The 26,309-nt window shown below is 39.6% G+C and overlaps 1 protein-coding gene across 2 annotated transcripts; it reads left to right on the forward strand.

The window, feature by feature from the left end:
* Nucleotides 1–15,901: 15,901 nt before the first annotated feature.
* Nucleotides 15,902–26,309, forward strand: parn (poly(A)-specific ribonuclease (deadenylation nuclease)). Of its 2 annotated transcripts, XR_001335707.2 has the most exons (27): nt 15,902–16,038; nt 16,284–16,361; nt 16,459–16,538; nt 16,712–16,779; nt 17,893–17,974; nt 18,145–18,205; nt 19,778–19,946; nt 20,123–20,185; nt 20,278–20,316; nt 20,396–20,438; nt 20,523–20,603; nt 20,720–20,776; nt 20,992–21,069; nt 21,195–21,238; nt 21,346–21,388; nt 22,288–22,363; nt 22,454–22,564; nt 22,640–22,709; nt 22,815–22,870; nt 23,208–23,294; nt 23,382–23,456; nt 23,549–23,717; nt 23,843–23,967; nt 24,370–24,427; nt 24,510–24,670; nt 25,650–26,122; nt 26,153–26,309. XR_001335707.2 is itself a non-coding variant. In XM_005946983.3 (26 exons), the coding sequence occupies exons 1-26, from the start codon at nt 16,020–16,022 to the stop codon at nt 25,694–25,696; spliced, it is 2,040 nt and encodes a 679-aa protein (XP_005947045.1). In that variant the 5' UTR covers nt 15,902–16,019; the 3' UTR covers nt 25,697–26,309. The 2 variants fall into 2 exon arrangements, 1 of the variants encoding a protein (XP_005947045.1); XM_005946983.3 differs by having other exon boundaries at nt 25,650–26,309.

Consider the following 26,309-nt stretch of genomic DNA (forward strand, 5'->3'; position numbering starts at 1 on the left):
AATGAGAGTCTGAAAAGGAAGAGTGACAGAGATCACAGATTTAAGCTACACAACAGATCTTCCTTATTGAAGTTATACGTAAGCTTCATTTAAACGTTAGAAACCAATGTTAAAATGAATCCTTTCAATATGGCTGCATATGGCTGCATAGATGCAAACCAGCTGTATTTTGTTGTAGAAGAACTGATTTCAGAGGTAAATGGAATGGTTCTTACATACTCTACTCTAAGTGAGCACTCAAAGCTCTTTATACAACTTGGCTCACTCACCCAAGCCCTTTTTTCTACTCTTTTCCTATGTAGGTGCTCTCTAGCTAACATTCACACACATTCATATGGAGAGTAACTTGGGGTTAGCGTCTTAGCCAAGGATATTTGGCATGCAGACTGAAGCAGATGGGGATTAAACCACCAACCTTCTGATTACTAGGTGACCTACTCTAATATGGAGCCACAGCCTCTCCAAGGTGAGTGTCAGAGATATAGGCCTTGTTCAGTGGCCATTTTGCTCTGGCAACTATGACTTGTTTTAGTCCTGTGTCCCAAGAGCATGGGCAGTGAGTAGGAAATGAGGAATGAAGAAGCTAAATGATATTAAGATGTCAAAAAGTTTTTTGTGGAAAAGAGCCTATATTAGTCCAGTCACTGGAAAAGTTCATCTTTGGTGAACTCTGACATGCATAATTTGCGTTATTAACCAGCCGCAAACTGCCCTGACAGCACTGACCTATGAGGGAACTGAGAGCTGCAGAGTCCAAAAGAGTGGAGGCTATATTGTATTAGCTGAGAGCTGTGGGCAGCATTAATTTTTACATAACCCTGCTTCACACGAAAGGCACGAGTTGCGCTGCAAATAAAGAATTTGAAGCCAGTAATATCTTATTTTAGAATGATTTTTTTTTCTCAGCAAAGAAAAGTGATTTTGCCAAGCACCACATGCAACCATTTATTAGGTTTGTTCTAAGCCTACTGGTCCTGATTTGTGTTAGATTGTGTTAGCAAGGTATTCAATACATTTTTTTAGCTTGAGCTCATAAGAATAATAAGGTAGTGGAAATCGTCTTTGATTAAAATTTGTGATTGTGCATTAGCTTTAATCCAAGCCCCTTTAACTCTGTGATTTTTTTATCTGTAGTGGCTGGTGATAGAGAATCTGTGGGCACTTATCAGACAGGAAGTGATCCTGTGTAGTGTAGCAAGCTAATCCTGCAAAAAGCCATAATGTCGACAACTGCAGGAACCATTTCTTCCACATGGATGCTTAGATTACATTTTCTGTGCGAATGAGTTGGAGGTGCTGCTGATTAAGAGGTATCCTATATATAATTCATATCTTTCTAACTCTAAATGTCATTATTCTTCCCTTGATGAACATTTTAGTGGTAATAGTAAAGTTTCCATATCATCTCAGTACGTGACTATAATTCATTGGAGACGATTATTCATAGTAATGATCTAATTTAAATATTATACAGTATTACATGTAGCTATAGTTTTCATATCATATCCGAAATATATTTATTAAGCCGGATTGTAAAATGGCCATTTTTGAGGAACTGTGTAAACGAACAGTGATTCATTGATAGTGATCAAAGCCAAACGCGGATTATCAGAAAGATTCAACTGATGTGAGAAATGGGTTTTTTCCCACTTTGGTTAAAAAAAAGTTGATTAATTTATCGAGTCCATCCAATCAGAACAAGTATGAAATCAAGATTTGGCAGAGCCTAAAATCCATTTCTCAGTTAAATGAAGTGGCAACACCGAAACTTTCTTCTCATCCCTGTGGATTTTTTTAAAAAACACTTTATTTAATCTCTGAATCTTGGTTTAGAGAGACAGAAGCAGTGTGTGTAGTCATAACTTAAATAAACAAACCCATCATTTTAAGCCATGCACACTCAATTGAAAAGCAGCTGATTTTTTTTAAGACCACTGTGTCTCTGGAGTGATTAAGTGTTAGAAGCTGAGATCTCTACAGATGGAGATTCTATTAATAATCTAATGTTTTAATATGATTATCTGTGATATGGCACACCTTTCCAATAAAGAAGTCATCTGCGTAAAATTATTCAGCATCTTTATAGCTCAAATTATTGTGTTTAATGTTGTCATTTGCTTTCTGCTTTCTTCAGTTTTCTGAGTATTTCAGCATCTCTTTCCTCCCTGCATTGGGTTTCTGACCTGCTGGTAGGACCAACTGTTCCCAGACACAACAGGCAGCTGCTTCTTGGCAAATAGCTTTAATGAAATTAATTATGAAATACCTGTCCAGAGCAAAAGTTATCAACTAGTAAATAGTAAACAGTAGATCATTTATGAACTACAAAGCTTGATTTTTTTCTCAGTAATTAGCGCAGGATAAAATGAGGCCCAAAAAAGTAATAATGAGACTGATCACAAGTCTGACCACATGAAGTGACCTCTATGTTGATTATGTCTGTCAGCAAAAAATCTAAAAACATTATCTTAAGGCTGTACTTGTGGTGCGATCCATTAACAACTAAGTAAAGGGGAAGAACTAAATTTGACAAACTTACAAAAAAATGAAAATTGTGGATTCTAAGGAGAAAAATTTGAATGCAGGCAACAGGAAATGTGGCAAATACACAAGCTGGGCTACTTTGGATAGGCTATTAGGCTATATGTCCAGAGGTTAAGTTGTGGTATCATGAAATAGATAATCCAGAAAGCTATTAGTTTGTGAGGCACTTAGCTAACTATGCTAGCTTAGCAAACAACTGTATTTCAGCTAGCTAGCTCATGCTACTAAACTACACATCTGACATGGAGAAGTTTTCAACAGTCTGATACAATTTTTTTCCACAACTGCAGATAGCTGCGCCTCACTGTGTCTGATTCTACTGGAGGTTTCTTGCTATTAAAAGGGAGTTTTTCTTTCCCACTGTCGCCAAGTGCTTGCTCATAAGGGGGTTGATTGATTATTGAGATTTTCTCTGTACTATTGTGGGGTCTTTACCTGACAATATAAAGTACTTTGTGGCAACTGATGTTGTGATTTGGTGCTATATAAGTAAAACTGAATTGAACTGCTTGAACTGAACTGTCACAGTGAACTTTGAATCAAACAATCCAAATGTGATTGAAGTGCAGACTGGATAATGGCTAATGACCCAAAGCCAACTGCAAAAGCAACCCAAGAGTTTCTCTAGGCAGAAAAAGTAGCCTTAAATGGCTAAGTCAGCACCTGAGCACAGAGCATGCTTTCAGTTATCAAATAAAAAACTGAAGGCAGAGAGACCCACAAACAAGCAGCAAGTGAAGGTGGCTATAGTAAAGGCTTGATAGAGCATCTCAAGGGAGCAAACACAGCATCTGGTGATGTCCATGGGTTCTAGACACTGACTGAATGCAAATAATTTTCATCCAATTTTTTAAAACAATCCTTACATGTAGAGTTATGTCAGCTTGTCCAATTAATTTACATTCTTGAAAACAATGGACTGTCTATAAAAATGGCTCTAATTCCTAAACAGTTCATGTAAAATAGTCCCTGAATTAAAGCTGAAAGTCTGCACTCATTGGACATATATTGATTGTTTGATTTATCCAAGCAATCAGTCTGTCCTGTTTGATCCATTGTGGTGGTGCACAGAGGCAAAATTGCAAAACTTATGGCTTCCTCCAGCTACTTATGGACCTAACTGCACATTTGTTAGGTGCAAAATGCTTCAATTCCTGAAGATAATGGTGATGTTGCTCTGCATCTAGTGGATGCAGCTTGCTGCTAATACAGCATGATCAGACCTTATATAAAAGCCTCTGGGTCTGAAAACTGAAGCATGTGCAACAGCGCCTTCAAACTCCATTCTTTCAGATAGCCAGCAGGGGGTGATTCGCTTGGCTGCATAAAGAAATCAGATTATCTTGAAGTCTATTTAAGAATGCACACTTGATTTATTACCTCAGCAAAACTTTTCTTGAAGGTTTTATGATGTCAGCCACTAGTTTCAGGTATTATTTAATACATCACAAGGAAGATGATGATTTTTCACAAACATATAATTGCATCTAGTGTTAAACAGACAGACATGCAGAGGTGACTGACAAGTTGACTTAAAAGAGCGCAGTGTCCTACCTCTCTCTTATGTCCACGTTATATTTACTGCTTGGTATATCCCCAAGTGGCCGCAAAACAGTTAACACACAACTTAATTAACCTAACAGCAGGCTGCCTGTTGTCAAGGTGTGCATTTTATTGGCTATATCATCTAACGGGATACGCACACGGACTCACATTAACACACACACTCAGAGCCACTTACGCAGAGCTGAGCATTGGATGGTGATAATCTCAGTCTGTGATGGCACTCACTGACACAGTAATTTTATGACTCACTTCCAATTTCCCAGCCCTCTGACTCTACAAGAAAGGAGGCAGTTACCAGTTTAAAAAAATGGCTGTGTTAGACCTCTTCTAACATCCAATTCCCTGTGTCCAATACTATCGCTAGTTGCAAGATGCTCTTACTAAGATAGATGGATAGATATTGTTGTTATTACACCGTGTTTCATCATTAAGCTGTGTCACAGCTCTGGAGCTTAATCTGCTCATCTTTCCCAGGCGCCCCACGGTAGAGATGTGCATGTGGTGCGTTTACTTTGATGGATGAAGAGACAAAAGTCTTTGTGCGATCAATATGAATCATACTTATTATGATTCATATTGATCCATTTTCATATTGTTGTATCATCTGTCTTGCGGTTTGTTCATGCAACTTAGGATGGTGTATTTAGGGTGAACAACCACTAAAGGCCAGGAAAATGTATAAGATCTGAGACCAGTAGGCCAAATCTTTTGAAGCACATGTGAACTAAGATGTAACTTTAGTTTAACTTTATCTTATATTATATGTTTTTGTGGTTGTCTGACATAATTAAAAGACTTTGCAGATATTGCTATCCAGCCACATGTTTAGCTTCCAAACATAGCATTATGGCTATTAAATTAACACTGACATTGCAGCCACATTCTCCTCAGGCCATGTTTTGTCACTTTGAGTTTTGCTTCAAATGAAGCCTGATTCTAATTCTAATCTTTTAACACCCCGTTGCTCTTCATGTGTGTCCTTGTAAGACAGAAAAGGACTCAAGACTATGTTGCTGCACAACAGATTTGTTTGCGACAAACTTACACAACAGCAACAAAAAGGCTGATTGGACTTATTGGGTCAAGTGATCATTAGTGAGAGTCAGACTCTGATTTAGGACTCTAGCACAACTGCAGTGCCACTTTGTACAAAGAAAAAGGCAAAGCTGAAAAGCAGTAACAGGACCTATATAAGCCAGCAAAGTCTCCTGACTTTACAAATCTCTGTTTAACTCTATCTTTAATATCTTCTCATGTAAATATCAAATAAGCATGTTTAGTGGCTACAATTCTACCATTAACCTCTTAGTTGAGGGCTGTGTTAGAATTATTCCGTGTATAGTGTCAGATATTTCATAGAGCTGATTGAAACATGTGGCGCCATGACGGCAAGAGAATCCACTGGATGGCTGGGTGTGGGGTCTCTCTGGCTACTCCAGCTTCCTCCCACAGTCCAAAGACATGCACGCGAGGTTAACTGGCGATTCTAAATTGGCCATAGGTGTGAATGTGAGTGTGAATGGTTGTGTCTATTAGTTAGCCCTCTGAAAGATTGGAGTGCTGTCCATGGTGTATCCCCCTTTCGCCCTATAATATCTAGGAGGAGTTCTTATTTCATAATGAATATATTAAAATATAAATCTGCAGTGTCCACCCTTTTGTGTTTGTGGCTACAGTTCAACTAAGGTATGGTGTCAATAAAATATGTGTGCACAGATTTGTGTTATAAATATTTATTTTAGTGTTGTAGAGAGATATAAGTAATAACAAGTACTTATCCAGGAATAGCAATAGCCCATGGCCTCAAATGAGCTGCAAATGTTCTGTTGTTGCTTCAGAAGTCAACATTTTCAGTTCAATTCAATTATATTTGTATATCCATACATCTGTCTGTTTTCTTAACCACTCATCCACCTGGCTGTAGCCAATCCCTGCTGAAAAAGGAAGAGTACATGTCCAAGAGGTTACCAGTCATCATCCTCAGATTGATTCATTTATAAAACTGGGCCAGTGTGAATGATCTTTGTCCAACAGACACCCGTGGGAGTGTTTTCTAGATACAGTAAGTTTCCTTACACTTGTTTCTGTGCCAGACAGACTTGATTCCAATGTAAAACTAATTCAAGAATAAATAATATCCTCATAAGCTAGCAAATACTGTGTTATTGAATGTGTTCTAAGAATTTTGATCAAGTCTAGAAATTTGATCAAGTCAACATGGACTATATTAGACACTCAACATATACTCCATGGCGTCTTCAGCGAATGTGAGCTTCAGTTAAATGATATAACTGTAATGTCTTGATGGCTCTTCTTCTTCCCCTCCTCCTCCTCCATCAGGTCCCTTTAGGGGTCGCCACAGAAGAACATCTGCTTCCATGTCACGCTATCCCTAGCATCGAGCTCTGTCGCACCAACCCTCTGCATGTCCTACTTGACAACATCCATGAATGTGTTTTATGGTCTTCCTCATTTCCTCCTCCCTGGCAGCTCCATATTCAACATCCTTTGTCCAGCATATCCACTATCCCTCCTCTGCACATGGCCAAAGCTTCGCACCCTTGACTCTCTGACTTTGTCTCCACACTGCTCGACCTGAGCTGTCCCTCTGATGTACTAAAATCTTGTCCATCCTCATCACTCCCAGTGAAAATCTGAGCATCTTCAACTCTGCCACCTCCAGCTTCACCTCCTGTCCTTTTGTCAGTGCTGCAGTCTCCAAACCATACATCACGGCAGATCTCACTACCATCATCTAAGCCATCACTTTCACTCTCGCTGCTATCCTTATGTCCCAAATCACCCCTGACATTCGTCTCCACCCACTCCATCCTGCCTGCACTCTCTTCTTCACCTCTCTTATATACTGTCTGTTGATGCCAGGTAATTAAACTCCTTTGCAACCTCTAATCCTTGCAGCTTTGCTGTTACAGCTGTCTGCCTCTCGTTCACACACATGCATGTGTTTAGTATGAAACTGATTAGCTTTTTTTGATACATAAATGTAATAAAGATTGAATGGGAGACAATTGGGCACAATTTTATACATCAAAAAAGAACAGTAGCTCAGTGACAGCTATTTTCCTCTGTCTTTCGTGCCCTGTACCCTGCCCTTGGACTTAAACTGAGTCTCTGTTATCCCTGTGTACCCATGAGCTGTCACACACGTGTTTGGCTTGAGATCTCAGTCAAACCAACAGCAAACAAATGGGAGTCATGTTCAGACTGAGCAGCAGCTCTCTGATTAAGTGTGATAATTTTAGAGTCCAAGTGTAATAAGTGACGCCATTTCTGCACACCAGCGATGGAAATGAGTGTATAAATTCCGAGGCTCACCTCTGACAGGGAGACTTCCTCTTACTTGTCTCCACAGCTGAGATTCATTCAAGCATCTTTCCTTTCATCCGAGTCAAACTCCTCATCCTCCCACAAGTTCTTTTTTAAACAAAGAGCCAGACCAGCGACAGGCAGCCAGCAAAGCTCCGCTCCCTAAATTGCCATCAATTTATTCTTTGTTCTCACTTATCTGTTACACTTCTACAACTCTGAAAAACTTTTATCCCTTTCACCAACTCTGTTTCTGTTCCTTTCCCTTCCCCACCCTGCAATTATCGTGCGATAAACCGCACTTTACCGTTCGTCTCTTTGGCCTGAAAGCAAATCAGTTTCTATTCACCGGAGGCCCAGTTTAAACAGAGAGTGTGTGCGCATTTGTGTGTGTAAGTGATGAAATGGCACAGGACGTGTCAACAGCAGGTTTTTGCTTGTGTGTTGCTACCTAATCTCACGCATGATTAGGAGAGCAATAACACGACTGTCTGAGCAGGTTACAAAAATGTGAGCGTCCCTTCTCAGTGTGTGTTTGCATGTACGCTTCCCTGTGTGCGACAGCCTAGAAAATGTTTATCGAACCACTAACTGTCACATTACAACCAGACTCTTTCTTTTCCCCCCACCTGTGCACCTTCCATCTTTGTTTTTATACCAACCGGATAACAAATCTCTGCCCTTGACCTTCATCTAACATTCTCAATTTTCCCTCTTTACCTCTTTCATCACTTGTGGCTGCACTTCAATTTCTTTACTCTGAAAAAAGGGTGGTTGAGGAGACATCCACCGTTGGATCAGCAAACAATGGACACTCTCACTTGACAGAAGCCAACAGTCTCCTCTCAGCATGCTTTTTCCACAAATTGCTACTCCCCTTCTCGCCTCCACCCCTTCTCTGCCTCTCCCACCATTCATCCCCTCGCCTTCACTTCATTTCGTTCTTACATTCACTTCCTACTCTGCCCAGTTTGCAGACATTGTGCTCCTTTTGACTGAAAAGGTATGGTGGACTTTGTTGGAGAAGAAGCATAGAATGGTTTTACAGTGATCTCAAGAACCGGTGTGTGTGTGTGTGTGTGTGTGTGTGTGTGTGTGTGTGTGTGTGTGTGTGTGTGTAAAAGGGAGAGTGGAATGCGGCTATGTAATAGCAAGTTAAAAAACAAATCTCAATTTCTGGAGTACAGCACCCTCATGTGGTGCTTGTCTATTTTTACCATCCAAGTTTGTGCATCTCTGGATTTAAAGATCGCCAGCCATCCATTCATTTACTTCCACTTATCCAGTTCAGGGTCATGGGAAGGCTGGAGCCTATCCCCAAATGTGAATGGAAAGAAACAAAAATGTGACACCCACCCTCTGCAAAACTGGTGAAGTTGGTAATGATCAAGTGTTTTCTTCAGCGTTCAGCCTTATCATGCAGCGCAGCAAAATTTATTTATGAATGACTTTATAAGAATTTACAAATCAGATCTAGTTGCATAATTTAAGCTATTAAAACATGCAAAAGCTACACTTTTCAAAAATACTGAATGAATAATTGAATTTTATATTGGCCATCAGAAAATATCAGTGAATTTAATACTCTGCTTTGTTTCAGGATTTTGTTAGCCGAGTTATTTATGGATAGATTTTTTTTCCTATTCATTTTCATTGCCCAATTAAATGTTGAATTTGTGGTCTTGATGGCTTTGTCACTATTTGGAAGTAAACACCTAATCCATCACAGTTTTGTACGAGAAAGTGTTTTTAAATGGCTACAAAAAAAACATTGCCAGAAAAATACACATCAATAGCAAAATTACTTGTCTTAAATTAGGTTATACTTATATTATAAGCTGAAAATGATGGTGGTCAATTAAATCTTCCGGATGATGTTAGATAATAGAACTGGTTAATACAAAGCATTCATATCTGATCTGTAAAGTCAAACTTAACGCCGGATTGTCATGCCAGGGGAAAATATCACTCGTTATAGCACTCAAATATTAACTTGACAACTGTCATAAATATATGTATAATGAATGAAAAGGAATTTTCAGTGTTGTCAAACAAGCTTTTCAAAGAGTCCGGACAACTGAAAGAGAAATAAGGAAGAACTTTCTAATTGAATTTGAAAACTGACATGAGTTGTTAGTACTGGGTTGGACGCCCTTTTTCTGGTGACTGGATCTGATGACTCTAGAAGCCATTTCAGTGCAAGTTTGAAATGACCTAAGCTTTCTGACATGGTGGTCACAAGATGGTCATTAAGGGATGGACATGGTCAACAACAATATTCAGGAAGGTTGTGGAGTTTAAATGATGCTCAGTTAACCCAAAAAGGGCCCAAAGAAACTATCCCCCCATACCATTGCAGCACCGGCAGCAGTGGTATGAACTGTTGATACAAGTCAAATGTGTTTTCCAGTGTTTTCTTGTCCAGTTTTGGAGAGCTCATGCGAATTGTAACTTCTGTTTCCTGTCTTTAGCTGACAGCTCTGCTTCAAAGTCAACATATTGTGCATTCAGAGATGCTCTTCTGTATTCCTTTTTGTAAAGATTGGTTATTTGAGTTACTGTTGCTTTCCTATCAGCTTCAAACAGTCTGGCCATTCTTCCCTCGTCTTGAATCAACAAGGCACTTTTCCCAAGAAACTGCAGCTCACTGGTTATCTTCTCTTTTCTCTTTTCATTTTCTGTAAACCCAGGAGATAGCCGTGTCAACTGGGATCACAAACTGCTGATTCCAGTGGATCAGCAGTTTGTGAAGTAGTCAGACCAGCCTGTCTGGCACCAACAACCATGCCACATTCAAAGTCATTTAAATCATTCTGATGCTCAGTTTGAACTTCAGCAGGTCTTTTTGATCATATCTGCGTACCTAAATGCAATGACGTACTACCACGTGATTGGGTAATTAGATATTTGTGTTAACAAGCAGCTGAAGGGGACCTATTACAGGCATTTCCAGCTCAATATTTTTATTCTTTAACTTATAACAGCTTTCTTTCATTGTTTAACTCCTCTCTCCTTTAAGGACCCCCTCCCTTTAAACCAGCTTTCTATGACTCTCTGCCCTTCACAGATAGAAGGTTTGAACAGCAAGGCCACTGTGCTAACAGCTAGAAATGTGTTTCTGAAGATCTTAAGGATATCTACTCTGTTTGACATTATACAGATCAAAGTTAAGGAAAGAAAACTGTAACAAAGTGACAATTTATGAGCAGTGTAAAGCCTGATCTTTGGGCTCTTAGGGATTACTTGTATTTTCATGAACCTTATTTTAAATATGACAAAAATAAATAAATACAGAAAAGCTCTACCCTAATAAAATTACCAGAAACTTATATAACAAACACACCAGAACATGTGCCAGATGATATAGTGGTTTGAGCTTCCAGGCAAAATACAAAAGTACTTTGTGATATAGTGTGATACACTCAAGTTAATTGACTCTGAACATATAACACATACTATCTTACTTTTGAAATGCCACAGTACTGCAAGTCCTGCCTTATCCTCAAGATTTGGAGACTGCACATGACACTAACTGAGGACATTTGTTTCAATCACTTCCCATCTGTCAGTTAAAGGTTAAGTCTACAGTTTGAAAGTCTGTCTTAAAAAATAATTGCATGAATATTAGTACATAAAATTTTTCGTTTGCTGTGATTGTTTCCTGGCAGCACGCTTCCTGAAACAGTTCGTGTACAAACAAATGAAAATTTACTGAAAATGAAAACTTGGACTTAATAGACACTTGTCGAGGATTAGAGTGGCAGTTGTGGTGGAGCTCCTCAGTGGTGAAACAGCGCCGTTGACTGCTCAGCTGGGATTGGCAGTAAATTAAAATCAAACAATTATGATCTGATAAGCTGGCTTAAATAATATGCTGCTGAGTTATTGATATTATGTGGGGTGCTCAAAGGCTTTGGCAGGCTTATGTTCTGTAGGTTTTACACTGAAATGATCTTAATAACCTATACTAGAAACAGACTAAACTGAAGGCAGTCTGTATTAGAGCTGAATGTTTGGTGTATGAATGGTGAAGCCTTTGAATAAGATGTAGCAGGGCGGTGGGTGGGGTGGCAAAGATAGTCAGTAGCTATGACTCTTTGAACAGAACTGAACTGAACCAAGTGCTTCATGATTCCAACCTCAACTCGTCACGTATTTTCACTGTAAGAGGTCATCATTTTGTCTGAATGAGGCTTCTTGTAGTTTAAAATGTGCATCTTCCACATGGATGTTTGCACAAAAGAAAAACGGTGTAGGTTGTAAATTGAAGCTGTTTTCAGAAAAGGGTTGTTTTTTTTCCCCCCTTTTGCTACCAAAGCAGCCCTGACCCATCAAGGCTTGGACTCCACTAGACCCCTGAAGTTGTGCTGTAGTATCTGGCAACAAGATGTTAGCAACAGATATTTTAAGTGCTATGGGAAAGTGTAAGTTGTGAGGTGGGGCCTCCATGGATCGGACTTTGCGGTTTGTCCAGCACATCCCCCATAGATGCTACACTGGATTGCGACTTGGGGAATTTGGAGGCCAATATCTCACACTTGTTGTTGTGCACCCTCAAAAATTTCTTAAACCATTTTTGCTTTGTGGCAGGTTGCATTATCCTGCTGAACAAGGCCACACCCATCAGGGAATACCATGAACAGGTGTACATGGCCTGCAACATTGCTTAGGTAGCTAGTCCAGGTAGCTAGTTCAAGTAACATCCACATAATTAGTTCCACCTGCAGGACTCCTGTGGAGGTTCACTGTTTTTTCTCAGGTTTTCCCTGCCTCTACCAGCTTGCCTTCTTCCCATAGTGCAGCTTGGTGCCAGGTGTTCCTCCATGTAAGTGTTATACATGAAACCCGGTCACCCATGTGATGTAGAAGGAAACATGATTCGTGGTCCACTTCTGATGTTTGCGTGCCCATTGTTGGTGCTTTAGGCGGTGGACAGGGATCCACATGGGATCCCTCACTGGTCTGCAGCTATGCAGCCCCATACACAACAAACTGCAATGCGTTCTGTAATGTGACACCTGACTATTAGAACCAGCATTAACTTTATCTACAGTTTAAACTACAATCGTTTGCCTGTTGGATCAGACCACACAGGAAAAACCATGACTCTCCAAGTGCATCAATGAGCCTTTGGCCACCCAAGACCTTGTCGCTCATTTGCTACTGTTTCTTATTTGGATCATTTTCGATGGACACTCACCACTGCAGACTGGGAACACCCCACAGGAGCTGCAGTTTTGGAAATGCTCTCACCCAGTCATCAGAGTTTAGCCCTTATTCAACTTGCTTCGGTCCTTATGCTCGCCCATTTTCTTGCTTCTAACACCAACTTTGAAGACAAAATGTTGACTTGTTCCCTAATATATCCCACCCACTAACAGATGACACGATGAAGAGATAATCAGTGTTATTCACTTTACCTGTCATCTGTCAGTGCAATTAATTTTATACCTGATCAGTGTACAAAAGCCAACAAATGAAAAGCTGTTAAATGATGGGAATACAATGGACAGGAATCACCCAAGGAGGGAAAAAGAAGATAAAAGGAGAGAGAAACTCATGAGATGTTGCAAAGCAGTCAATTTGCACTGAAAGAGATTTGAAGTATAAAGTTTTTATTCCTAAAACTGTTTTACAGGTAACAATAACATAACTTAAAGATTATTTCTTTAGTAGCTGACACTCAAGTCTTGAATCACTAAACCTGATCACTGCAACACAAACATCCACAGACATAAGGGTAGCATGTAATTTCATAGTTAAGTTATATATCAGGAGGATGAGAGTTGTTTGAATTGTTGGCCTGTCAGAAGCTAATGCTAAGATCACCGGCACTACAACAAACCTTGATGTGACATGTGTTTGCTGCCAATAATGCAACCAGAAACTCTTTCAGGATTACATATGTGAGGGTACTGTCACCATGTCAGCAAAAACGTTTCCCTTTTAAAGCCAAAATCTTTGCTCAAACTCGACGTGTTCTCAATATTACAAGAGCAAACATCCTTCAGGGAAATGAGTTTCCTGAAATGAATCAAGTTACAAAATTTATATTTGTCATGGAAACGTTGCGACTCGTTCAGGTGTTGCTCAGCTATTACAGGTGACTTTTCTTTTCACATTTAGCAGACAAAGATTTTTCCTTTTTTGAGCTGGAGAATAATCAAGCATCCTTGCTGTTTTTTAAGAGGATCTCTCCGTTCTATCACCGAGTGTATGGGAGGAAAAACAGAACGGCAGCAAATGTGAAGCGACACCTTAAAGGTCATTTAAAAATCAGGGCTTCCTCAGATTAGTCGTGATTCAGCTGAAGGTTAATGCACACACCCCCACACCCTTCCCACACCCTCCCCCACACTCTATAACTTCCACTCATTAACCATATTTAATTAAATCTGTTTAATATGACTTGTCATTCATCTCTTATGTAAGCATTTGTCATCATGTCGGACTGTGCTCTAATTTGTTTTTCTTTGTGAGTCATCCCAACAGTTGGTTTGCTGCTGCATTTCCCTTTGTTTGTTCTGGTGTGAGATCTGTTCATACTATTATTATTATTTAATCCTCCTTTTGTAGCAATGCATACATTCTGTCTCGATCCTAACACATAGTAAAACTCTAAGAATAAAAACAAAACAAACTTTTTACATCTCTACTGAGCATAAAATGCTTTCAGTGTGACAACTAGAAAGGATGTGGCATTTCACATTTGAATCTGAGAAGTAAAAAAAAATGTAATTCTGCAGCTTTACACCCCCTGAGAAAATACATACAAGCAGAAGCTTTTCTTTTCCCTTTCCTTTATAAAAAAGTATGAAAAGGAAAACCTTCCTGTCCCTATTTTTTGAAATGTCATCTTTGCATTTCAATGGAGAAAACACGTCACCCCTTGCTTCTTCCACTGGGAAGACATTTTCTATTGACAAAGATTTTTTTATATATATATTCCTTTGACAAATGCATATGATAATTGCAGAAGCTGTTCTGGCTCTAAGAAAATCAGTGGCAGACACACTGCCAGATTGAATTGAGTCACCACTTTACAACACATCTGGAACTGACAGTTACAAATCAGTCAAGATCTGGAGTAGCCCACAGATATAAGATCCACAAAACACAGCCTCCTACAAGGCACCATTTGTACAGCTTGACAGGTGTACGCAGAGTTAATGGTTTTTCTTCAGTGTTTGAGATGAATTCTGTCACTGTGAAGAATATGAAGAGGAAGAATGTGTGGTATGTTTTACACATGAAAACTGTAAGGATGGTAATGTTTACCACTGATAAGTGTAAGTATCATGGGTGCAAAATGGCGAAGGAGGAGGTCGAATCAAGACTGTACCTCGAAACAAGCCAGAAATGACAAATAATGATCACAATGATGCAGTAGGCAAGAATAAAAGAGATGACTGAAAAGAGCTACAATACTGTGCAAAAGTCTTGAGCAACTCCCTTTTCTTTATATTTTGCTAGAAAATGGAAAGTGGGTGGATGAAGGCATACAAACATACATGGGAGTAACAAGTTTGAACTGCCTTAGACATTTCTTTGGATTTTTGCTGCCATTTGTTCTCTTCTCTGTAAAAATGATCCCATGCTGCTTCAATGATGTTGAGGTCTGGGCTCTGGGGAGGCCAGTCCATGACTGATCGTATATATTGTCTGCTTTTCTACCCTGGTATGCTTTTAATTCATTGGCAGTGTGTTTGGGATCATTGTCATGCTGATAACAATGATGGTATTGCATTATGGATCAAAATCTGTTGATTTCGACCTATAGTTCCATTTATTTTGACAAATCTCCAATACCACCGACTGAAATGCTGCTCCAAACCATGACAGACCCTCCACTGTGTTTTACAAATGGCTGTAGACCTTCACTGTGATACCTCTCTCCTGATCTGCTCTGCTGACAATAATTTCAACCAAACATTTCAAACCTCATTTGATTCATCACTCCACGAGACCCATTGTGAGATGGCATTTTATACTTGAATGATCTATAGGTAAGTGTTAAGTGACAGACAAAACATTCCTCTGCAAATGGACTGAAATTTGTGAAAAAGTGGCCAATTTCTCCAAAAAAACATTTGAAACACCCTCAGAAATCCTGGAGAACTGCCCAGAGAAATAGCTGTAGGCGTTTCAAGATGGTTGTCGTTTTTGTAGAGATTTCCTTCTGGTAGGATTTTTTTTTTAATGTGAAAAATCTATTTCAACTTTAGAGAAAAATATTAAAAATGAAAAAGAAATGGAATTTTAAACGGAAATGTCAACAGCGTTAAAATTAAGGAAAATAAGTGGATAGCTGCAATAAATTGCAAAATCGTATTTTAAGTGTTACTCTATAAACATGCCCCAAAGGTTTCATGAAAAAAAATGGAACATTTATTTTAAATATTGTCCTTTTATAATTGTCAATTACATCTCTTTCAGCTCAAAAGCTACAAAGATGCATGACCGCGACAGCGTTACTTCGTGCTGCGGCACCGCCGCCGGAAGTGTATGTCAAACGGGTTAAAAGCCAGTTGACGAAGGCTAGCTAACCGTAGCTGTCAGCCGGGTCCAGTCATTGTGTAGGGATGGAGGTTACACGGAAAAGTAAGTAGCCAGACACCGTTTTCAGCGATTTACGGACTTTTTGTCTCACCATACATTTCACGATAGGATGAAATAGACTAGTGCTATGACAGATATTCAGTACTGAGCAGACTGAAAATGAACATCCCAGCGTGAGTGCTGCCTGCGAGCGAGCTACCCAGCTAGCTTGATAGCTGCAGTGTGTTCAAATGCTGGCTAGCATTGCGCTAGCATTCTGATACTGACTGACTGTTTCCTTCTCTCAGATTATAAAGACTGCTTAAACACTGTGTACAGCGCGATAGAAGAGGCTGACTTCCTTGCCATCGATGGGGAATTTTCAGGTATCCGTGTCAGAGCTGTAGCAGACGTTGGTATTGAAGTCCCCAGCATTATATGTGGAAACTGACTTTTTTTTTTTTTTAATTGTTTATTTTAAAGGGATAAGCGACGGTCCTAATGTCAGTGCACTAACCAATGGACTGGACACACCGGAAGAGCGATACACGAAGCTTAAAAAGGTTAGCAACGTTGAGAAACGCAGTTTATGCATATTAAATAATACTGCAACCTCCATACACACAATTCTAGTTGGAACCTCTACTTCTTTTATGGTCCTGCATTAGCTTGAACACTTTCACTTTTCCGTTTATCGTTTGAACGTGTTAACATGTGTTTCTCTCCATGCCTGCAGCATTCCATGGACTTCCTCTTGTTCCAGTTTGGTTTGTGTACCTTCAAGTACGACCAGGCAAAGTCAAAGTGAGTGGTGTCTGTTTGGTGAATACACTAAATGTGTTATTCTAATTGGTGAAACACAAAAATAACTAATCAGCTACTGGACTCCCATTAGTTTGCTGGGGTGTGGTCCTTTACATTGAAGTGCACCATAATGCATAAACCACAGATGGCCTCTGGTCAAGTGTAGGCATACTGTTTTAGATTCAGACTTATCTACTGATATTCTCCTCCTTGGGCATTCTCACACTTAAAGCCGGATTATGAAATGGATCACTGTCCACAATTAGGCCCAAAAGCCTCCAGGCTTACTACATGCCCATTGCCTTGTACCATTTTAAATGAGGGTCTGGGACAGTGCAGTTTCTAGACACATTATCATAATCTGTTTAGGGAAAGAGGTGGTTGGAGGCCAAAATTAGAGCAACTGTGTCCAGTAATATTAGGCTTGTCACTTTTGATATGGTTACTTTAAAGGTGGGGACCAGGCCTGTGACCACTCAGTCAGGTGTTGTCTTCAAAACAACTCTGGTGCATCAATATGGCAATAAAAGATGAAGCCAGTCTGCTGTTGCGTGACCAGCTTCTCTTTGTGGTAATACAGAGAATAACCATGATAAATCAGGGAAACTGGCCAATGCCAGTTGCTGATTGCATAAGCGAGTATTCACATCAACTACTTGCAGAGTGTAGCCAGAATCTCATAGATTGACATGGGTGCAGGCATTTTTTATTAATTCGTTAATGTATGCTATTCTAGTTTTCCTTATTTCTACTTACAAGGAGGTTGATGTCCTATTTTGGCCTTTGGTCCAAAAATCTATCTTTGAGCCATCGTTTGGTTTACTTTTGTGATGCATACAGTTTAAACCAATTCTCTGTGCATTTGTGCATGTGAGATCATGTTAAATCCAGGTTCTGAAGACACTGTAATTTTTGTGTATGTGTGTGTGTCTGTATGCCTTGCAAAATATTTGTCAGTAATGCAAGACATTGTAGCAATATATAACTGGGGCCTAGTCTCCCTGTGGTGCTTAAAAGATGTAAAGTGCTTGAACCATATATATTTCTGCAGGTTATTGCAATAAACTCCCAGGAACTTAAATTATTTCTCCTCCCCATTTCCTTGCTCTGCAGGTACATCACAAAGCCCTTTAACTTTTATATATTCCCTAAACCGTTCAACAGGACATCTCCTGACATAAAGTTCATCTGTCAAGTGAGTATTGTTCCCCACATTATTGAATTGCTTCTTAATAAGCAACTGGGATATGACCTTTTGGATTCAGAGAGATTTAGATGGTTTAAAAATGGTGCTTCATGAAATGCTGGTTCAGCTGCAGAAAGCTTTAATAAAAGTATTAACACAAACACATTTTGTCATGTCAGAGTTCCAGTATCGACTTCCTGGCCAGTCAGGGATTTGACTTCAACAAGGTGTTCTGTCACGGTGAGTGCAAAAAAAAAAAAAAGCAGTTCTAGATATCTATTGTGATACAAAAATCTTAAAATGGAAGCTCACTGTGATTACTTGGCCTCTATACTTGATATATAATTACTCATAAAAGCTATAAAGGGTTTTCTGCTTCTACTTTATAGCAGTTATGGTGACGTGCACGCACAAAATTGCCATCAGATTTATGAACCATGTGCTCTGGCCAGTTTTCTTGCCACCGAGGGTATGTTAGTGAATCAGAATCATTCTACATCAGCAGGCTTTTACAATATAAATGGAAGCCTGTGTACTTTGAGTTGAGGGAGAGAGAAGCCTGTACTGCAAAGGGGAGAATAAAGGGCAGAAGTCGTCCAGCTGAAGAAACTGAAACAAGGGTCTGAGAAGGAAGCCAGAAAAGGTGCAGCTCTAAAATAAGTTTTCACAGGACGGATGATGGTCAGTCTCCAAAGAGAAACACTGCAGTTATCAAAAAAACATCCGTATCCTTTGGCATCTGTGGAATACTAAAACTAATTAAACGAAGTTATATAAGCGGTGACACCCAGCACAAGTCATTTTTAATAAATGGTAATAAGATTAATCATAAAATAAACATGCATCAGGGCACCATCATCCACTAGCTTCTTCCCAGTAAAGGTTTTAATGGTGATTACAGGAATAGCACTGCTGTTTTGGACACTAGAAACACGGTTTCTCACTGTCTTGGTAACGGCTCCGCCTCTTTGCTCTTCGCTGTGTGTAAACGGTCTCCGGCTGCACGTTAAACTGCAACGGCGTCATTGTCACTGCTACTGTTGTTAGCAGGGGTTTGTTTTTTGGGATGGGCTACAGAGCTTTGTGTTAAAGGAAGCAAAGAATTTGTGTTGAATTCTTTATAGTATTACTCAATGAATCGTATTTAATTCTGAGCATTTTTTTTTTCTTTTGGTTTATGGTTATTTTAGAAAGCTGTAACAATGTTGTAGTAAAATCAGTGCTCATTTGAAAGAAGTGAATACATTTTCTTAGACTGCTAAATCTTCATCTGTTTATCTGTATGGTCTGCGATCATCTTCAATTCATTCATCGAGTACGAACAAATTCAGGTACAAATGTTTGTGTGCGCACATTGTGAATGTGGCCCATTGCTGAAACTTTTTCTTGTGGCTTAGCGCACACTCCAGAGCACAAACCACACATTACAACTATGCCCCATTTACGCCCAGTGAACCCTGCTTGAATCATGTTAATCAACAACCTGTGGGTCTCTCTCTATTTTCACGTTGCGTTCTTTCTGTCTCAATTGTGCGCCTGCAATTTCATCTAATGTCAATGTGCAAATTAGTTTGGCACAGACGGCTGATTTGTCAACAAACATTGCACGTCCCAGGCAAGCAGTGGACCAGCAGTGCACAATAGCGTGACTGCTGCTACCTGGCCTTCCACAAATGCAGTTGGGATGAATCGGTTGCATTATATTAAGTGCATTAAACCTCATCTGGATACACATTCCATGTTTGTACACGCTGCACAATAAGCTCCAGGTCACTGCAAAGTTTAAAAACGAGGCTTTGTGGTATTTTAAAGGAATCCCCTACCTAAATCAGGAAGAGGAAGCCCAGCTGAGAGAGCAGACAGAGGAGAGGAGGAATCAGCATGCCAATGGTGTAGGGACACCATCCTTTATCTCCCCATCATCCTCCAAAGGCTCTTCACATGTACCTGAGGAACATAAAGATTTCATCAACAAAGTTGTGTAAGTGCTGCTTCAGTTGTTTTCTTTACAGCATCAAATGAGTTCTTTGATCATGTTTTAGCTTTTGGTTGATGTCCTTGGTGGTGTATTGGTCAAGGAAGCCACAAAGGAAACGTTGTTTGCTTTTGAATACTCTACAATCTTTTTTTTTTTTTTTTTTTTTGTTTCCACTACAGCGAGAAGGTTGAGGCCCTCATGGTTAACTCTGAGAAGACTTTGGACCTGGAACCATGCACTGGGTAACTGGACACTCTTCTAGAAAAGCTGCATCTAACCCAAACTTTTGTTTTCACCATGTAAATTTCATTTTATTTCTACTTTTGCTTTCCAGATTTCAGCGAAAGCTGATATACCAGACGCTGAACTGGAAGTGAGTGTTGCTTAAAGCCCTGTCTTTGCTCTGGCGGTCTTGCTTGGCTTAAAGATTAACATTTGTCTTGTTCCTACAGGTTTCCAAAGGGCCTGCACGTGGAAACTGTGGAAACAGAAAAGGTATGCTTATATTTTGTTTGAAGCCGTTTTTTCACATTTTGCTGTTTTGTGAACATTTGAAAATACATATTTGTGTCTTTGCAGAAGGAGCGATACATACAAATCAGTAAAGTTGACGAGGAGGAGAGGAAGCGGAGGGAGCAGCAGAAACTAGAGAAAGAGCAGGCAAGCTATCAAATGTTTCTTGTGCTAATTGTCAAGCTTGTATGAAATTCAGAAAAACATGTTGTAGCTTTATGCATTTATAAAACTAACCGAGCTGAATCACCTCCCCCTGACAGGAGGAGCTAAATGACGCTGTTGGTTTCTCCAGAGTCATCCATGCCATCTCAAAGTCTGTAAGTCTAGTTTTTCACTTACAGATTTATACACAAATATAGACTGAGGCTTTATACCAACATGCAATTTTGTGAGCAAAGTTTTGTTTGTTAAAGAATTTCTTTTATAGTGTTGCGTTTTGTTTTTTTGTTGTTTTTTTTTTTTGTTTTTAGAAGATTTTTAAATTTGCGCCCATAAATGTGACATTTACAGAACCACTCTTTCTGACTTGCAGGGTAAACTGGTTGTCGGCCACAACATGCTCTTGGATGTGATGCACACCATCCATCAGTTTTACTGTCCTCTGCCTGAGGTATGTTTTGCATATTTTAAATATGGAGCTAAAATGCATTTTCGGTACAAGAAATGGCAATTTCAAGCTTGGTATGAGATGTATGCATTATTTAAGGCGGTACTCTCTTTTTTTTTTTTAAAAAGGATATTCAAGACTTTAAAGAAGTTACAATGTGCGTCTTCCCAAGGTAATGTTGTTAAATTTGGGGGGTTTTGTCATTACAGCAGGGGTTTTGCATTACTTTTTTTTTTTTTTTATTTGTTTGCTTTAATTGATTGATTTATTCACTTGCAGACTTCTAGACACCAAATTGATGGCTTCCACTCAGCCATTTAAGGTAAATCATTTGCTTTTAGTGGATCGCTGTTGGTCACTAAGATGTATTGAAAAGATGGGGGTGGGGTAACACTAATTTATGTTTTGTTTACTTTCCATCTGTGAACCCATCAGCTGAACTGCTGACTTACCCTCATGAGGCCCATTTTTCAGGCCTTCTGCTACAGCCAGCCAATATCTAGGCTACAATTTCCTATTTTTAAAACTCAGTCTTAATTGGACAGCGTTCAAAATTCAATTCGTCTTCTGCTTCATGTAGACTTTTTTTCCTGGATGTAGGCAGTTACTTTGAAGTCTTCATCTAAGGGCAACAGTCTCCCTGAAAGGTTAACACTGTTACCCAGTATGATGGCTGCATTGCCTGCTAAGTCCTGAGTGGCGACACCTTCAACATTTCTGGGTTATCCTGCCCGAACTCTAAACAAGTGCCAGTATGATTTCTATTGCTGTTGTGCTGACCTGCAGTTTTGGTAGTAACAGTAGCATTAATAATAACGTTTGCCTACACAGTTAGAATTCTGCTGATATCCAGTTAGTCAAGAGAGCTCAAAATACAAATGGAAACAAAAAGCTTCTGACATCAAACATGTCACCCCCACATCCCTGTGATGTGGTTGTTTGAGATTAGTGTCCACTAAATCTGTGTCAACCTGTAAATTCCCGCTGCTCTGTAAGTACTTTAAGAGCTCCCGTGCCTTAATTTCTCTGGTGTCAACAAACTTGACCACAAGCTGATTATGATTTTAAGTAGGGCTTATTAAGACAGTTTTTGTAATTGGGTCTAATTATAATGTGATGGTACAAGTGGCTAGAGCCCTCAATCAACTGAAGATATCATTTGTGATTTGTTGTAAATGATAAGTGATCAGGGCGATAATTGCACGTTCTTTCACATTTCAGGAGTTGATCACAAATACTTCTCTGGCAGAGTTGGAGAAGCAGCTGAAGGAGAGCCCCTTCAAGTCACCACAAGTTGGTGAGTAAATAAAGCAGACTCTTGTCTGAAATGCAGTGACTGTCCAGAAACCCCGCTGACACACTTTTGTCTCGGTGCTGCTGTTCTCAGAAACAGCAGAGGGCTTCCCCAGCTATGACACAGCCCAGGAGCAGCTCCATGAGGCGGGTTATGATGCCTACATCACTGGCCTTTGTTTCATCGCCATGGCCAATTATCTGGGTAATCACTGATTCTTTTCACACAGAAAGTTTCAGTTCAGATATTTGATTTTAAACTTGGCGTTTCCCTTTACAGGTTCTTTCTTGACTCCGCCCAAAGCATACATCTCAGCTCGTTCCAAATTAATTGAGCCTTTCTTCAATAAGTAAGTGATTTCATAGATTTGATTTGCTTTAAGTGTTTTATTTTGATTTACATTTTTTTTTTTATTTTAATAAAACCTTTTTAATACTTGTTTTCTGTTATTAAGGCTTTTTCTGATGAGGATTATAGATATACCCTACCTCAACATCACAGGACCGGATTGTGAGTAAAGTACTGACACAACATGACTGTCACTAATGGTCTATTATATTATCTTGGTTTGGACTCACTAATTCCAAAGTGGTTTTTTTGTGTGGGTTGTTGTTTTTTTGTTGTTTTGTTTGTTTTGTTTTTTTAAAAACAGACCAAATGTTAAATTTTGAGCATTTCTTAGAGCTGCGGCGGTATTAAACCAAAATAAACTGGAACAGCTTAAATATTGTTAGACTCACCCTAACACAATACAAAGTTAAGTTTCAAACATAAAATATGCTTGGTACAAATTCAAACTGCAGCTCGTCCACGTCATGTTTGTCTTTCTTCCCTTCTTCTTGCACAGTGCAACCCAAGAGAGACCATGTCCTGTACGTCACCTTCCCAAAAGAATGGAAGACTAGTGACCTCTACCAGCTCTTTAGTGCCTTTGGTACGTCACAATTTAGCCCATTAATTCTGCTTTTAAACGGATATTAGCAATTCTTTATAATTTACCCTCTGCTCTTTATCTACTCAGGGAACATCCAGGTTTCATGGATAGATGACACGTCTGCCTTTGTGTCCCTAAGTCAGACGGACCAGGTACAGATAGGTGAGTGTGACGCTTTAGCTAATCAAAGTAGTAAATAGTCTTTCATAAATGTTTCAAACTGTGCTTTTTTTTTCTTTTTAATTTAAACACAGCTATGAACACCAGCCGCTATGCAGAGAGCTACAAGATCCAGACATATGCAGAGTACATCCAGGGAAAGCAGCAGGAAAAGGAGAAGCAGACAACCAAAACATGGGGAGAAGACAGTTGGGTGAAGCCTCACTACACCTGCTCCACCACTTCTGGGTTTGGATATTCCAGGTACTCGTGCAATGAATGCTTCACGTTGTACATTTCCTGATGAAATTCTGTCCATTTTTCTCTTCTGTAGCATTTTCTTCAGATTTTCACAGGTTGTGTTTACATGAAATATTCTGTTGTTGTAGGATGAGGAAGCGAAGCATCAGTCCCATGCAGGGAGAGCAGGGAGCTGATGATGCTCAAATTACAGATGGCTGGAGTCACTACTCTTACCCCGATACCACAGGCACCAAGAAGATGAAAACTGATGGTGTGTGAATACGTGTGTTCATCTGTACTGTTTTTGTTTTGTTTTTTCTCTGTTTGGTAGTATGCAGCAGGGTTCCCCTAGGAAAGTACTTAGTAGAGGATGAGAGCAGGTGGCATGGTGAATGATAATCACTGCCAAGGAGTTAAAGTTAAGCAAGCCTGGGTACTCTAGTGCTAGATTAGTGTAATTTTATTAATATTGACCTGCTCCAAAGCAGAGCTGTCAAATGACTTTGATGACATTATTCCCAAAGATATTTATGGTGAATAGTGAGGGAGTGCATATACTAATAAAAGCTCTGTCTTAATGCATTTTCTACACACACGCTGTGTCCCATTAAATGATAATGAATACTCTGAACTATAATCTTGGGTCTTGTGCACTGTTGTCACTGTTTCCTAGATGCGGCAAATACTAAAGCTGTCGAGAGTAAGACATCCGAGGGATGGCTGAAGACGACGTAAGTAAAAGCAGCCATCATTTATGCTGACACTGTCATGTTTGTTGTGATTTAAGCCTCTTATGGTTGCTGTGTTCTGCAGGGATCTATCAGATTCACCTGGGCTAAGTCCAGCCCCTGATGATGAGAAAAGCCCAGAGGGTACAAATCCAGGCAATGACGCTGATGGGACTGTCCCTTGGCAACAAACTCCAACAGTACACAAGAGGAAGGGTCAAAAGAACAAGAAAAAGAAATCTGAAGGTGAGTTTTGTTTTTTGATACCGATCCATTAACCTACTTGCAGGCCTGGAACAAAGATTCTCCTCATGTGATTTTTAGTTTTTTCTTTATTTATTAAATAATGGTTCATCGTCACATTTAGATGTTCTGGAAGGTCAGATTCAGGCGGACTCACTGCTTTGGGCTCTTTGTAGTGTTGTCAAATATAAAGATGTGTAGCTAAAATCCGCTTAGCTGCGCCCTTTCCTAGGTTAACTGTACTCTCTTCTTTTATCCTAGATAAGAATAAGACAAACTAAATATCTTCTCAACGTGGGTGTGTGGGTGTGTGGGTGTGGCAAAATAGGAGTTTCAGAGTGAGACCATAGGTGTATGTACAAAAAAAAATCTCAGGCAAGTTCGAATCCCAGTGGCCTTGACCTCAAGGTCAGAGGTCAAGTTTTCTGAAAATCCTGTGAATGCAATAACTTACACTGGGTGACGTAGGATTATGAAATTGATATCGCAGGAGGCCAAGAAATGGCACTGAGGGTGCCAGTATTTTTGTGTTATGTTCCTTTATGCCATCTTTTTGACATTCCACAGAATTGGGAGAAACTGGAATATGGTGGGAGTCAGGTAGGGAATATTTGACAAAGGAGATCTGCTTGTAGTTGATCTCATAGAAATAATATAGTTACCAAATATACTTGGACTATAGTTTGTTTGTTTTTTGTTGTTTGTTTGTTTGTTTGTTTGTTTGTTTTTCTTTCTTTCTTTTCTTTGTTGCTGGGAGTCTCATTTGTGAAAGCTGAAATTAGGTGAGAATCTAAGGGTTCACAACAGCCTGAGGATGTTAGTAAGGGATTACATGGCAGTTTAAGGAAGGGGAGGACTAACTGTAAAAAATAAAACTGTACATTTATCATATACTGTTTAATATGACCTGGTGAATGTAGACACTGGGAGCAAGTTGTTGGGTTTTTCAGTCATGTGAAAAATGTGCGTCTCTCCTGTGCAGGTGCTGAATCTACACCAACGCTGTTCGAAGTCCCAGAAGTCTGGTAGCGAGAGGTGAAGCATGTAGAGGCCGCTGTCTCATACTGGGCTCCTGCACAGTCTCTCTTCCTAAGCACTTGGGATAGTCTCCTTCAAGGTCGTACAGTACTATATTCATTTGTTCATCCAACAGCTGTGGATACTGTGTCCATAGCTACCAGCCAAGCTACATAACTGGACTACTGACAGAGAACACAAGCCATAACAGCAGCTGCCATATTTTGATCCTACATCAGAGGAGCAGGCAACTCCTCTGGGTAAACACACACAGATGTACCACCAGATCTTTAATATCGAAATTATTGTTCATTTATTCTCTGATGTGTTCAGACTGGTATCTGCCACCACATCCACGTTGTCACTTTGGAAACATTTACACGTTTTAATGACGGATACCTGTAGTCAGTCTTATTTTTGTGAGGTGTGAGTTGTGAGGTGTGAGTTGTGAGGTGTGAGTTGTGTGAGTGTGAGAGTTTATGCATGTGAGGGACATGTACATTTTTCTCCCGTCTTTGTATCCCTGTGAGTCATAAATTGTGAGATATACCACTTGACAGGTCCTATAGTTTACAAAGTCAGGGTTATTTAGTATTTTAATGCAGTCCAATATTTTTTCCATTTT

The sequence above is a fragment of the Haplochromis burtoni genome, unplaced genomic scaffold (genome assembly GCF_018398535.1).
Source record: "Haplochromis burtoni strain Fernald_Lab_line unplaced genomic scaffold, NCSU_Asbu1 Contig_504, whole genome shotgun sequence".
Taxonomy (NCBI): Eukaryota; Metazoa; Chordata; class Actinopteri; order Cichliformes; family Cichlidae; genus Haplochromis; species Haplochromis burtoni.